The 13593-nt window shown below is 63.0% G+C and overlaps 1 protein-coding gene across 9 annotated transcripts in view; it reads right to left on the bottom strand.

Moving 5' to 3' along the window:
- Positions 1–429: 429 nt before the first annotated feature.
- Kiaa1671 (KIAA1671 ortholog) overlaps positions 430–13593 on the bottom strand; it is a 104803-nt gene continuing 91639 nt past the window's right edge. For all 9 annotated transcript variants that reach the window (XM_074061042.1, XM_020186891.2, XM_020186888.2 and 6 more), the window contains 7 exons: positions 10202–10320; positions 8335–8581; positions 5669–5822; positions 4381–4505; positions 3807–3949; positions 2598–2683; positions 430–1353 (listed from right to left, as the gene is read on the bottom strand). In XM_074061042.1, coding sequence (XP_073917143.1) covers positions 2602–2683; positions 3807–3949; positions 4381–4505; positions 5669–5822; positions 8335–8581; positions 10202–10320 — 870 coding nt within the window. In that variant the 3' untranslated portion in view covers positions 430–1353; positions 2598–2601. The remainder of the gene's footprint in view (positions 1354–2597; positions 2684–3806; positions 3950–4380; positions 4506–5668; positions 5823–8334; positions 8582–10201; positions 10321–13593) is intronic.

The following is a 13593-nucleotide window of genomic DNA, read 5'->3' as shown; positions in this document are numbered from 1 at the left end:
GGGCACGGCGGTGACCTGCGACCCTATTTCAGACACGGAAAGCTGTCACCTGTCAGGAAGCCCAGGACGAGTGCAGCTGGGCGACCTCCGCGTCCAGGCCTGTCCCGCGTGGACACCGCGGCCCCCTAGCCGGTGGAGGACGGAAAGGGGTGGAAAGTGTCAGGAGCCCCAGGGACCGAGGGGGCCCCGGATGGAGACTGAGTCCTTGTCCCCAGGACACCCCAGTGTCAGTGTGCGAACCCGAGTGAAGCCAGGGGGCCACCGTGGAGACTCGCGCTCTCTCTCTCTCTCTCTCTCTCGTTCTCTCTCTCTCTCTCCCTCCCCCCCCAGCAGGTCTGATACCGACAGCATCACACCTCCAGCCTTAAGGCCAAGGGTCAGAGGCCACCGCACCCCGAGCTTGGAAAGAACCGGAAACACGGACACAGGTGACAGTTCCAAATTTTAAAAAAGGCTTGAGGTGAGCGGGAGCTGCAAGCGTGGGTCGCACGACTCCTCCCAGCCTTCACCGAAAAATCCACATCGACTCTCAAAGAAAGATGTTGAGCTATTGCTCAGTGGCCTAACGCAAGCACACGGCTGGGCCCTGACCAGGCCAGCTGTGCACACGGCCCCGCGGGGCTGCACACGGCCCCGGGGGGCTGCACACGGCCCCGCAGAGCTGCACACGGCCCCGCGGGGCTGCACACGGCCCCAGGGGGGCTGCACACGGCCCCCTGGAGGAAGGCGAAGTGTTTCTGGGAGCACTGGGCCGCTGTGCTTCAGAATGTAAAATGCTGACTCCTGGTGGGGGAGAAGGAATTTTTCAAAGGAAAAAAAAGGCAACGAGACCCCCACCCGGTGGCACTGCCGGCCCGAGAGCCCCGCGGGAAGCGAGGGGAGCGAGGTTCCTGGAACCGTCCTTCCACAGCTGAGTCTGACACGGAAGCTTCCAGAGCCCAGGGGACCGTCCAGCCCTGCCTGGCTGCTGCCAGAGCTGAGGGAGGTGGCCAGTGCCTGGGCAGTTTTGAGACAGGGTCTGACCACGTAGCCCAGGCTGGCCCTGAACTTGTGATCGTCCAGCCTCCGCCTCCTGGGTGCTGGGATTACAGGCGTGCGCTGCCTCGCCCGGCAGAGCCTTTACCGGAAGGCAAATCCACCGTCCCGGTTGCTTGTGGGCAGCCTGGCCTCCTCCCTCCGGCCGGAAGTGCTGTCGGCAGCTGGTGGACAGTGGCCTCCGTGGGTCCGGCTGGGGGTCAGGACGGTGGTCTGTGGCCCGCGGGGAGGACGCAGGGCGGGCAGGAAGGCAGCGGCCTCCGCTGAGGGGTCGGAGGTCACAGTTAAGGCTTCTGCTGATGGAGGCGGCGGTGTCCCCTGCCGGGAGAGGAAAGGACAGTCCCATGTCAGCAGTGGACGCCTCACCGTTTCTCTCCAGCGTTTTCTGGGGGCTGGGGTGTGGCTCGAAGGCCCAGTGTGCTCCACCCACAGCACCCCAAAAACCAAAAAAGAAAAAGGTCACTGTCAACCTTTCCTGACGCTCCTGAGAGCCTCCCACGCCCGGCCCGGAAGGGGATTTGCGGTCTGGGGAAGGGGCGACGTGACCCGTCCCCACCCTGGGGCCTCAGGGGCCGGGCGGCCACTCTGCTGCTTCGTGGGTCTCGGAACAGCGGGGCAGAGAACTTGGACTGAGGTGCTGGACTTGCTCGTTCCCGACGTGACCATTTGGTGACCATGACAGGGTGCGCGGGCGCCCAGACGCTGCAGTGTCACTGCAGCCCAGAAACACGCACAACACGTCGTGTGTCGATCGAAACCAAATCCAACTCTGAAAAATGGATTCGGGGCAGGCGTGGCTGGTGCACGCCTGCAATCCCAGCTGCTCAGCAGGCAAAGGCTGAGGCCACAGCGGGGAAAAGCCCGAAATCCTACAAGAATCAAACTGAAGGAGAGAGGTTGGAGGAGCGCGAGGCTCTGAGTTCAAATCCAACACCACCAAAAAGAAAAAATAGGGGAAAAAAAGAAAAAATGGCACAAAAAGGACTGCGAGCGACTGTGTGACGGAAACGCGGAACCCGCACGGGCCTGAGCCTTGCGCAAATGCATCAGAAACGCGTCCATCAGTGCGTGTGGCCGCCAGGCCCCATGAGCTCTGGGCACCCCAGGATGGCCGCAGGGCCCGGTGGGCTGGTGACACCAGCAGACAGGGTCAGAACAGCACTGTCCCCGGGGTCACACCGGGCACTTATGGAGTGTCTCTGCCTGTGGCCTTAGGGACGGATGGCACCTCGGGGACCTGGCACTGCAGACCCGCTGTGCAGACGAGGTCACTGAGGGTCACAGCCGCAAACTAGCCATCCTGCCCTGTGGGTGTCCCCACTGAGCGCGTGTGGGGTTTTTCCTTGTCGTCACCGGTCACCTGGAGGTCACCTGGAGGTCCTGAGGCAGGTGGGACGCTCCACCCTGAGCCCGTCCCACCCGCCCCTGGCTGCCCAGGGTCTCCTGCTAAGGGATCTGCAGGAGTCGGACACCGTGGCTGTCCTCAGCACGGCACCCCATGTCCCCACCCACGATGACCCAGCGGCCGTCGGTCCCCGGTGTCCTCCCCGAGCCCGTCCCACCTGGTCAAGCTTGGTTCTCATACAGGCTCTGTCTCTTCCTGGACTTCAGCTCCCTCAGCCACTGGGGGGACAGCGGGTCGTCCGACCTGAAACCACACCGGTCAGGCTGAGCCAGGCTCAGGCTCTCCAAGGGAGAGGGGACAGGGATGGCTTGGGGGCAGCTCGGGGCTGGGGTCCCCCACACGGTCATGACGGTACTGCAGCACCTCGGAGGCCGCCTGTGGCTCCTCCACCGTGAACACACTCGAGCCCTCAGCTGACCAAGGCCACGGGCCTGAGACTCAGATACCACAGGGCAGGGCCACCCCTCGGCCGGGGCCTGGCTCTCTCCTGCCTTGTCCTTCTGCCTCCTGAGGCCCACGGGGCACTGGACCCTGACACCCGGCCTGCCGGCCTCTGTGTGCCGCGGCTCCAGCCCGGGGTCCCCTCTGCTGACCCTTGGCCAACCTGACACCCGCTAGTCCATCAGGACTTGAGAAAGGCCATCGTGCCGTGGAGGCCCTTCCTCCTGCCCTCTCGTCACGGCGGTCACAGTGCCTGACGGTGGGCGGGGACTGTGGGGAGTCTGCAGTCCTACGCGAAAGCAGCCATAGGCAGCACTGCGTGAACAGGCGGGGCCGGGTGTCAATAAAGTTTTATTGACAAACGCAAACAGCGGGCCTGACCCTGCCTGTGGGCTGCAGTTTCGGGTTCTGCTCTGCGCACTTCTGAACGCACAGCGCGGACTGTGGCCGATTTGTGACCTCAGTGCCTGCCACGCCACCCTAACCCTCACCCTCTGTGGACACCTTGCACACGACCGCCCTGCGTGGGGCTCTGGAAGCACTGGCCGTCATCCTCAGGACGGCCGGGTGACTTTTCCCGGTCACTGCGGCTTCAGAGCCGGCGCCCGCCATGTCTGTGGGACCCGTGAGGCTCTGCTTGTCTCTACCATGGCTGCCAGGGCCTGGACCCTTCCCAGGCTCCCGACTGTCCCCACACAAGACGGGGGGGGGGGGGGAATGCCTCGGTTTCTCCTTGGTCGCAGAGGCCTGCACCGGTCAGGGCAGGACAGAGGCAGGGCCCACTCCGGCCTCCTTCCCTGCTCGGTGGCTGCTCAGCCCTGAGTACCAAGTGGTCTTGGCACGCAGCAGCTGGACTCTGTCATCTCCGCCACCTCCGCCATGGGCGCTCCACAGCCCTGGACATCGCGGCCCCCAAGCCCCTCACCTCTCGTCCTTCTCCAAGCCGGACGGCAGCGCCCGACTGCCCAGCACCCCCGGCTGGAAGGGGGACTTGGGAGACTTGGACTGGGGGGTCCAGCTGGGGGTCTCTCCAGGGCTGTCCACTTCTGGCCTCTTGTGCAGTTGAGCCTGGGGAGAGAAGACAGCCGAGATGGTGATGTCCTTCTGCCCGGGGAAGGACCCCATGGGACAACCGGCCCCACGGGGGGGTGACAAGGACGCCGAGGGCTGAGCAGACCCAGCCAGGGAACCTGACGTTCGGCACTGAGACGCCCATCTTCCCCGAGCCGGGGTCCCCCGAGGCCCTGGCTCCTGTGTCCCTCCCGTGTCCCCGGCTCTCAGCTGGGGCCTGGTGCCTAAGCCAGGTTATGGGCCCACTTTACAGATGGGTAAACTGAAGCCCAGCTATGCGGCCAAACAGAGCAGGTGTGCTGGGGCCCAGGTCCTGGCTTTGAGACACTGTTCAACCAGAGGAAGGAAGGAACAGATGGACACGGCGGGGGGGACGCGGCCAGACGGTGGGCAGACGAGCGGACGCACACCGCGGGCAGCTGCGGTACCTTCAGCACTGCCGGGTCCATGCCTGGAAACACCGGCACCCTCTGAGGATGGCTGGCCGGCGTCTTCTCGGCCCTGGACGGCTTCTCCTCCTCGTCCGACTCTTCCCTTCTGGACAGCTTCTCTTCTGTGGCAAAGCGAAGGGTGCATGGCTGCTGTGCCACAGACGGACGGACGGACGGAGGCCCCAAGGGCACACACAGCCCTGCCTGCACCGCACCATGCCTGTGCAGAGGACGCTCCTGACCGCCACAGGTGGGGGCAGCCCCAGGGACATCGCCTCTCTTTCTCTGTGTCTCTCTCTCTCTCTCTCTCTCTCTCTCTCTCTCTCTCTCTCTGTCTCTCTTTCCCTCAGGCTGAGCCTCTCGCCAGCAGGTACTGAAGACAGAACGGGTTCTGTCCTGGGGAAGGACACAGCCCCACCCTGGGCTGCGAGCCACAGCTGGACATCTGGGCAGAGGGACAGGGGACAGAGACGTTTAGCTGACGAGGCTCTGAGGACGGTGTGACGAGCTTTGTGCGTGTCACTGAGGCGCTGCTCAAGCCAGTGGCCTGTGGCCTGCCTGTCCTCAGACGCCCAGGAGTGGACGGCCATCGGGGCCGTGGTAAGCAGGGCCGGGTGACATGTCTGAAGAGGGCGACCCCGACCCTCAGCCCCTGGCCGGCGCCTCGCGGCTGGCAGAAGCCTGTGCCACCTGGCCAGGGCCCCCTGGGGGACACTGGAGTCCAGCTATGGTCGCGGTACGGCTTGGCTCAGAAAGCTGGGAGTGGTGGGGACATGTCTCCGTCCCCAAAACACAGAACAAGTCCTTTAGTGACAGAAACGGGTACGGGGGCCTCGGGCCGGCCCGTCCGTCTTCCAGACGCTCAGCTGGAGTGGCTCTGACTGCCGGGACGCCCTGTCCACATCCGTCCCCGAGACCTGTGACACCTTCCGCCTGGCACCCCCTCTCCTGGAGGATCCCGAGCAGCTCAGATTCAATGTGAGACGCAGCCCACGCGGCCCGTGGAGGACAACGTGTGGACGTCGCCCAGACACTAACGACTCCTGTGAGTTGATGGGAGGGAAGCAGCGGGCGCCGTGGCCCACGCCTGTAATCCCAGCCGCGCGGGAGGCAGAGACGGGGCGGGTCGAGGTCCAGGCTGAACCAGGACCAAACCCGGAGGTCGCAAAGGCCGGGGCCCTGAGTTCAAACCCCAGCCGTGAGGCAGAAGTACAGACGCCATGCTGGCCTCCGTCCCTCCTGCTGCTGCCGGGCGGGGCGGACGTGGGCCGGACGCGGGCCGTACCTGTGGAGTCCTTGAACATCCAGGCGCTGTCCACCTCCTCCTCCAGAGGACCCCGGCTGCGCCGGAGGGCGTGGGAAATGGGCGCCCGGCGGTGGCTGCGCTTCCGGAGCTGCACCCGGGTCTTCAGGGCACTGGAGTCGAGGACCGAGGTTTGCTGTGGGGCGTGAGGAGGAAGAGGAAGAAAATCAAAGGGACGGCCAGTCGAGGGCAGGGTGTGAGCAGCTTTGCTGAGCCTCGAGGGGCTGTCCATCGGGACCACACTTCACACTGATTTCACCAAATAACCACGCGGGTGAGCACGGGGGCCGACCGACACAGTGAAAACGCCTCTTCCCTCCCGTGGCGGCAGGCAAGCGGCTCCACGCTCAATTGATGTGTTTGTTGAGTGAATCACCGAGCACGTCATCTAACCAAGTCCTTATGACAACCATATGTGCACAGTCCCTAAGCTGAGGTCACTGTGGTCCCTCCAGGGGTCAGAAGGAGCGGACAGGGCCACTAGGTCAGCACAGGGCATTCACTGTCACATATGCCCTGGAAAGCAGATGGTTCCTGTCCATGGGGCCACCCTGACCGCCTCGGCTCGATGTGGGGACTGAGTTCCCCGCTTCAGCCTCCTAACTGTCCCCAGGGGAGGTCCCCAGACAGAGCAGGACCTGACGTAAACCTCGAGCTTGTTAGCGAGCAGTTGTCCCCAAGCCACGGACGCTGGCGCTAGAGTTGCTCGGTGGCCGTGTCAATTTCCTAGACTGCACAGGGAGCTTTGCCTCTCGGGTTTCCGGCTGTGCACGAGCCAGTGCCGGCCGTCAGTGACCCGTGGCTTTTGCCCATGGTGGACACTGGGAAGGGGCCGCTCAGTGGTCTAGAGGACAGTCCAGCAATGTACACCAGAGCAATGCTTGGTAATAGTGAGATCTCAGTGCAGGGTTGTTGAGTGAATAACTGAGCACACTACTAAACTGAACCCTACAGCACATAGGTGAGCGTAGCTATGTCGTCTTCATATTTTTTCTTTTTCTTTGGTAGCACCAGGGATTGAACCCGGGACCCTGAGCTTGTCCAGCAAGCGCTCTGCCCTCAGGCCACGTGCCCAGTCGGTCAGTGCTTGTCTGATGGCCGCCCTTTACACCGAGGTCCAGTGGGAGACGCTGACTACCTGCAGGGAGGTGGGTCCCTCGGGGCCCGGGTGGAAGGCCCTGCTGCCCTGTGGGTGGAATGTGCCACGGGCAGGACGTGGGGACAACGCCAGGCTCTGTCTGGAAGGCCTGGCTCGGGCAGGTGGCTGCCATGGCCGCATCTGAGGGACGTTCCCGGAGCAGCTGCAGGGCGACAGGGCCCTGTCCCACTCGTCCCACTGAGGTCAGCGCCGTCCTACTGGACAGACCCCGGCCCTTTGCCCTGCAGGCCTGGCTCGGGTGTGGCACCGGGGTGTGTGTGGGCAGCAGAACAGGAAGCCGAGGCCCAGAAACCCGGACATTTCCCCTGGACACAGCTGGTGTGTGACCGCCACGCCGCGTCAGGTGGCCTCGTCTCAGAGTGGTGACCGACGGGGATGCTGGGCCTCCCTTAAGATGCAGTGCCTGCCACACGGCCACGCGGTCACATAGGTCAGACGGGTCAGACGGGTCAGATGGGTCACATGGTCACACAGGTCACAGGTCACACAGATCAAACAGGTCAGACGGTCACACAGGTCACACGGGTCACAGGTCACCCAGTCACACGGTCACACAGGTCACACGGGTCACACGGGTCACACAGGTCACACGGTCACACAGGTCACACAATCCTTAGGTCACATGGTCACACACGTCACATGGGTCACACAGGTCACATGGGTCACACAGGTCAGTCACACTGCTCACACAAGTCACACGGGTCACACAGGTCAGTCACACGGGTCACATGGGTCACACAGGTCAGTCACATGGGTCACACAGGTCACATGGTCATACAGGTCACAGGTCACATGGGTCACATGGGTCACACAGGTCACACAATCCTTAGGTCACATGGGTCACACAGGTCACACGGGTCACACAGGTCACATGGGTCACACAGGTCACATGGATCACACAAGCCACATGGGTCACATGGGTCACACAGGTCACACGGGTCACACAGGTCAGTCACACGGGTCACACAGGTCAAACAGGTCACACAATCCTTAGGTCACATGGTCACACGGGTCACACAGGTCACAGTCACACGGGTCAGCAGGTCACACAGGTTACACGGGTCACACGGGTCACACAGGTCAGTCACACGGGTCACACGGGTCACACAGTCACACAGGTCACACGGGTCACACAGGTCACACGGGTCACACAGGTCAGTCACGGGTCACAAGGGACACACAGGTCACACAATCCTTAGGTCACACGGTCACACGGGTCACACAGTCACACGGGTCACAGTCACACAGTCACACGGGTCACACAATCCTTAGGTCACAAGGTCACACAGTCACACGGGTCACACAGTCACACAGGTCACGCGGGTCACACAGGTCACACAATCCTTAGGTCACAAGGTCACACGGGTCACACGGGTCACACAGGTCACACAATCCTTAGGTCACAAGGTCACACAGTCACACGGGTCACACGGGTCACACAGGTCACACAATCCTTAGGTCACAAGGTCACACACTGGCTGCGACTTACATCGATGAAGGCAAAGTCGTCCCCTCTCCTGGGGTGGGCATCGGGCGGGGACGTCCCCTCGGTGCCATCGGTGGACTCCGGCTCGGAGCTGGAGTGGTCGTGGCCGGTGCTCCGCGGGTCCAGGGCTCCGCCGTGCGTGTCCCCCGAGGTGACCTCCGTGGCAGAGGACGGAGAGGACGGGCGGCGGCTTGGGGGCTGTTTCCATGGCAACGCAGCGCTGTCGGGGGACGGGGACTCAGGGGCCAGGCTGCAGGGGGAGGAGGAGAGAGAGAAGTGATGGCCAGGTGCGGCGAGGGCGGGGACGCGGGCGCGGCTCAGATGTGTGACGGTCACAGTGGCTGCGTCCGCTTCTTTGTCCCTCAGCAGGGACCCACAGATGGGACGGCGTGTCCCACGCCAGCCGCTTGATCTGTCCCCTCACCACAGTCCTGGGCGACGCGGCAGGGCGATGGTGGGGTTTGAACTCGGGCCTCGCGCTTGCTAGTGCACCATCGTGGGAGCCGCACCCCCGCCCCTTTTGCTGCAGGTCACAGGTCCTTACCTAGCCCAGGACTGGCCTCTGACTGTGACCCTCCTGCCTGCGCTTCCCAGGGGCTGGGGTGACAGCTGTGTGCCACCATGCCCAGCTGGTTACTTGAGATGGGGTCTCTCTAAAGTCTGCCTAAACTGTCCCAGTCTCGGCCTCCTGAGTGGCTGGGATTACAGGCACGGCCACCAGGCTCATCTGCCCCCACATCTGGGCACGGGGACCTGAGCGGGGAGGGCAGTGGCCTCACCTGACGGGGGGGGCCTGACCCGGGCCAGCTTTTCCACCTGGCATCCGGGCAGGGCGGGCCTAATGGAGACCGAGGCCAAAAGGCACCAGCAGGGGGCAGTGCTGCCCGTCCAAGCTGGGCCCCTGTCCCATGGGAGCCGGAGGCTGCGATGCCTCTACAGGGCAGCAGGGGGCGCCCAGGCCCCGTGCCTGGCAGGTGCAGAGCTCAGGGCTGGGGACGGGGCCTGGAGCAGTGGACAGGCACAGCTGGGACCCAGGTGTCCACAGTCACTGGACTGTGACACTCACAGCACCGTCCCTTCTTCTTCTTGCCCTCTCTCTGTCCCCAGGGCCTCTGCACAGCTGGATGTGGCCACAGAGAGCATGGCAGTCCCACAGCGGCAGGGAGGTGGACCTGGGTTCCTGAGCCCGTTTCCCAGGCTGCCATGGACGCCGCAGTGAGGAAAACGAGTCGAGGTGAGCGCAGGCCTCTGGACCCCCAGGCCCCTGAAGGAGTCACTGAAAATGGCCGCAAGGCCACTGCCATGATCCACCCCCACCCTGGAGGGACGAGACCAGGCACAGCGCGTGCTCCCGCGTGCCACGCAGCTGCCCACCCGACTGCCATGGGCTGGGGGCCTCAGCTTCACCTCCTGCAAGGGACAATGGCACCAAACCGTCACACCTCGTCCAACCCGGGCGGGGGCTTGCTGTGGGCGTCCATGAGCCCCGGCTGGTCGGCATGGCCGCCCTTGCGTGGAGAAGGGCCACCATCTCGATAAAACGCAAGTGGCAGTGACGCCGAGCATATGCCCCGTGGCCGTCACAAAGTCGCTGGGAAGACATTTTTGTCCCCAGAAAGGAAGCTTTTGCCTTCTGTCTGGGGTTGGCCTCCTTGGGGCCTTCAGATGTCATTTCTCTCCCTCCCTCCCGCCTCCCTCTCCCTCTCCCTCTCTCTCTTACTCTCTCTCTCTCTCTCTCTCTCTCTCTCTCGCTCTGATTCTTTTGTACCTTCTAAATTTCCTTTCCACAAGAGGCCCTGTGACAGTGACACGGACATGGCTGGGAGGATGGTGACCTGACCTGTGCCCCTTGCAGCCCATGGTGTCCTACCTGTCCCCGCTGGGGCACTGCTCTGCCCAGGTGCCATAGTGGCCATCGGTGTCCTGCACGAGGGAGTCAGTGTCCTTGGATTCGGGCGCACGCCGGGAGAAGCACTGCTTCAGCTGGTCCTGCAGGGACAGTGGGACAGGACTGTCACTAGGAGATGCCACACGAGTCACCATGTGTCACCTAGCTCCCTCCCCCCCCAGAGGTGTCCCACTGCCCGGATGGACGCCAGGGGAGCCCTTGCCCCTCAGGACAGCCGGCCACTTCCTTCCGCCTTCCGCACTCCCCATGTCAGCCGTCGTCGGGCCCCAGCTTGGGCCACGCTGGAGACATGAGGTCACCTCAGTGGACCGTCCTGCAGCAGCCCAGCCCCCGTGCACAGGTGGGAAACTGAGTCTTGGACAGTCAAGTCAGTGCCAGGCCTAAGTCAAAACCCAAGGGACGCTAACGTGGAGCTCAATGGCCTTGAACCCCAGTCCAAATATGGCCCAAGCAGCCTGGATCCCTTGGTCCAGCAGGTGGGCCTTGGGGCACAAGGGCGTGGTCACCATGGTGCTGGCCCACGGCAGGCAGCCCTGACAGCTCCATCAGACCACAGCTCCGCTGGCCTCATGGTCGGTCATTCGTGTGCCCAGTGACAGCCCCACCAGTGTCACCCAGGGCACTGAGGCCTGGCTTCCCTGAATGGGAGGAAGTTGGGCCCAAGTCCAGTGCCCGGGACAGGCCTCTGTCACAGCGGCGATGACGCTGTCACAATGCCGATGGCCTGGCATTGATGCTCCAGTGAGCGGCCGGCCCCTGACCCCACAGAGGTCTTCGCTGCCCGTCTGGACCCAGCCTTGGCTGAGCCAGCATCACCCGCAGTCCCCGGCCTCCCAACCTGAGCTGCAAGGCTCACAAAGAGCCGGGGACAGGCTCGGGGCGGAACGCTCGCCTGGCGTGTGCAAAGGTCCTGGGTCCACCCCAGCTGCCCACGCCACATACACACAGACACACAGACAGATACAAAGACACACAGACACACAGACAGACACAAAGACACACAGACACACACACACAGATACACAAACACACAGACAGACACACAGACAGACATGGTCACAGGACTCAGTGCCCATCTCCTGCACTGTCTCCTGCCTTTTGGGGACACTGAGCACCCATGACTTAAGGGGACTTAAGGGGACCGTGGGAAAGGCACAAACTGGGCACGCGGGACACCCTGACACCGCAGGTGCTGCCTGTCGCCGGGAGGGGCAGGCGATCCTCCACGAAACTCTTACGACTCCCTGGGCCCAGAAGGCCCAGGCTGTGAGTTCAAAGCCCACTCAGCCCCCAAAGGAGGTGACGCACCAGGAGAACAGCGTCGGCACAGCCTGGGGGCCTGGAGTTTTCCATGGTCACCGCATCCACACCCTCGGCTTCTGTGGCCGGGACACCAGGAGGTGGACTTGCCATCAGCCCCAGAAAAGGGGACCACCAACCTCCTTGAGGGTAAATCGAGGCACGGTCGGGCCGTTGTGACAGGAGGCTCCCAGGCATGGATGGCGGGTCCAAGGCTCCAGCCCCTGGTGACCCCCGGGTGGCCCCTGGGGACAGCTCTGAGCACACTGCAGGTGGGGACAGAGTCTCCAGTTGGGTCACCGTGGACGCTTCTGCCTGGAGAAGTCGGGACCGGCGCTGAGGCCCTGGGACGCTGTGTGCACAGGGCTGTGTTACTCGTCAGCACCGCGGTCTCGTCCAGCCTGGCCGGAAGTGGAGGCCAGGCCTGGGTCAGCAATGTGGCTTTGGTGTCCCTGGGCTGTGTCTACCTGCCCCACCTTTGCAGCCATGTTCCCCGAGGCTCTGATGAGGACCCTTGGGTAAAAACACGTGGGCGGCTCAAACCCACCCGCCAGGACCGGGCCGGGGCCGCGAGTGGCCGTCCTCTCGCAGGTCGGGTGACGGCCCCAGCCCCGAAGGGCCCGCCGGGGGACCGGCTAATGCCCACGAGGACAGGGGTGAAAGCAGTCGTGACCTCCGTGCCGGATTCACATGGGTGAGTTTAGCTGACCTGGAAATTTCGCTTCAGAAATTTACCTGGGGCAGTCGTGAGCGCAGCCCCTCGGGCAGGACGGCGACAATCACTAGAAAACCCTCAAGGTCTAAGAAAGTCGGCCTCCACGGCAGAACAAACACCCAGGAAAAAGACGGACGGACAGCATCACCGCCACCGACAGACGCAGGCCACGCGCCAGCAAAGACAACTCCACATAGGGTGACAACCAGGTTGCACGCACAAACGCAGACGGGGTGGAAGCCAAGCGTCCTCGGCAAACGTTCCCAGCAGTGCAGACCTCACTCGGTCTCACGCCTGAGATTTTATGCCCCGATACAACGTGGACACAAAGCTCGTTGGATCAACCTTCCTGCTGCCATCTTACGTTCGTCACAAGAACCAACCAGCCAGGCACGGTGGCTCCCCCTGTAATCCCAGCTACTTGGGAGGCGGAGAGGGGGAGGATCGCAGTTCCAGTCCAGGCAGGGGAGAAAGTGACCCAGACCCCATCGCAACCAACAGCTGGGTGTGATGGAGCACACCTGTAGTCCCAGCTATGCAGGAGGCGCAGGCTGGAGGATTGTGATCCGAGGATGACCCTAGGCAAAAATGTGCAAGCTATCTGAAAAATGACCAAAGCGAGAGGACCGCCCAGCAAGCCTGAGGCCCTGAGTTCGAATCCCAGTGCCGCCCAAAACCCACACCCCAAACACACTGTGCCCGGGACACAGTGGAACTGTCGGAAGAGCTGGGACAGGCGTGGGCCCTGGTGTGGAACGGGGCGTGAGGTGATAGCTTGGGGGGACAGAAATGAGCCTGTGGTGTCCGCTGCCAGTGTTTCCACGGAGCCGGCGCCCTCGCAGGGACTCTTAAAACAACTGGAGCCAAACTTAACTTCTTTTTGACAGGTCACACGTCAACATGTCGCTCCTAGTTTATTTCAGGCGAGGGATCCACTGGTCAGGCGAGGGAGTGGTGTCCCGTGTGTGGACAGGGGAGCCGGGCGTCTGTCCACTCACTCAGGATCCCACCGTCCCCAGTGAGGCCCAGTACCACAGGGTTCAGCCCAGACACGGCCGCCAGCCTCCACTGTGGGATGTCACCGCAATGTCACCACCCTCCTGCCGATCGCGCAGCCAAGACGCACGCGAACACAGATGCCCACGCACAGGCACCGACATGAGAGCGCACACACAGACACACAGACACACGTACGGACACACACTTGTGCAACAGGTGCAAAAGTACAGACAACAAAATTCACGCCCACAGACACTCAGGTGCAGACACACGGAAAGACACACACAGATGCACGCACGCGGAGGACACACGGAGGACACACGCAGTCACACACACCATC

Source organism: Castor canadensis, chromosome 18 (genome assembly GCF_047511655.1).
Source record: "Castor canadensis chromosome 18, mCasCan1.hap1v2, whole genome shotgun sequence".
NCBI classification, from domain to species: domain Eukaryota; kingdom Metazoa; phylum Chordata; class Mammalia; order Rodentia; family Castoridae; genus Castor; species Castor canadensis.
This window is presented reverse-complemented; position numbering and strand designations above follow the sequence as displayed.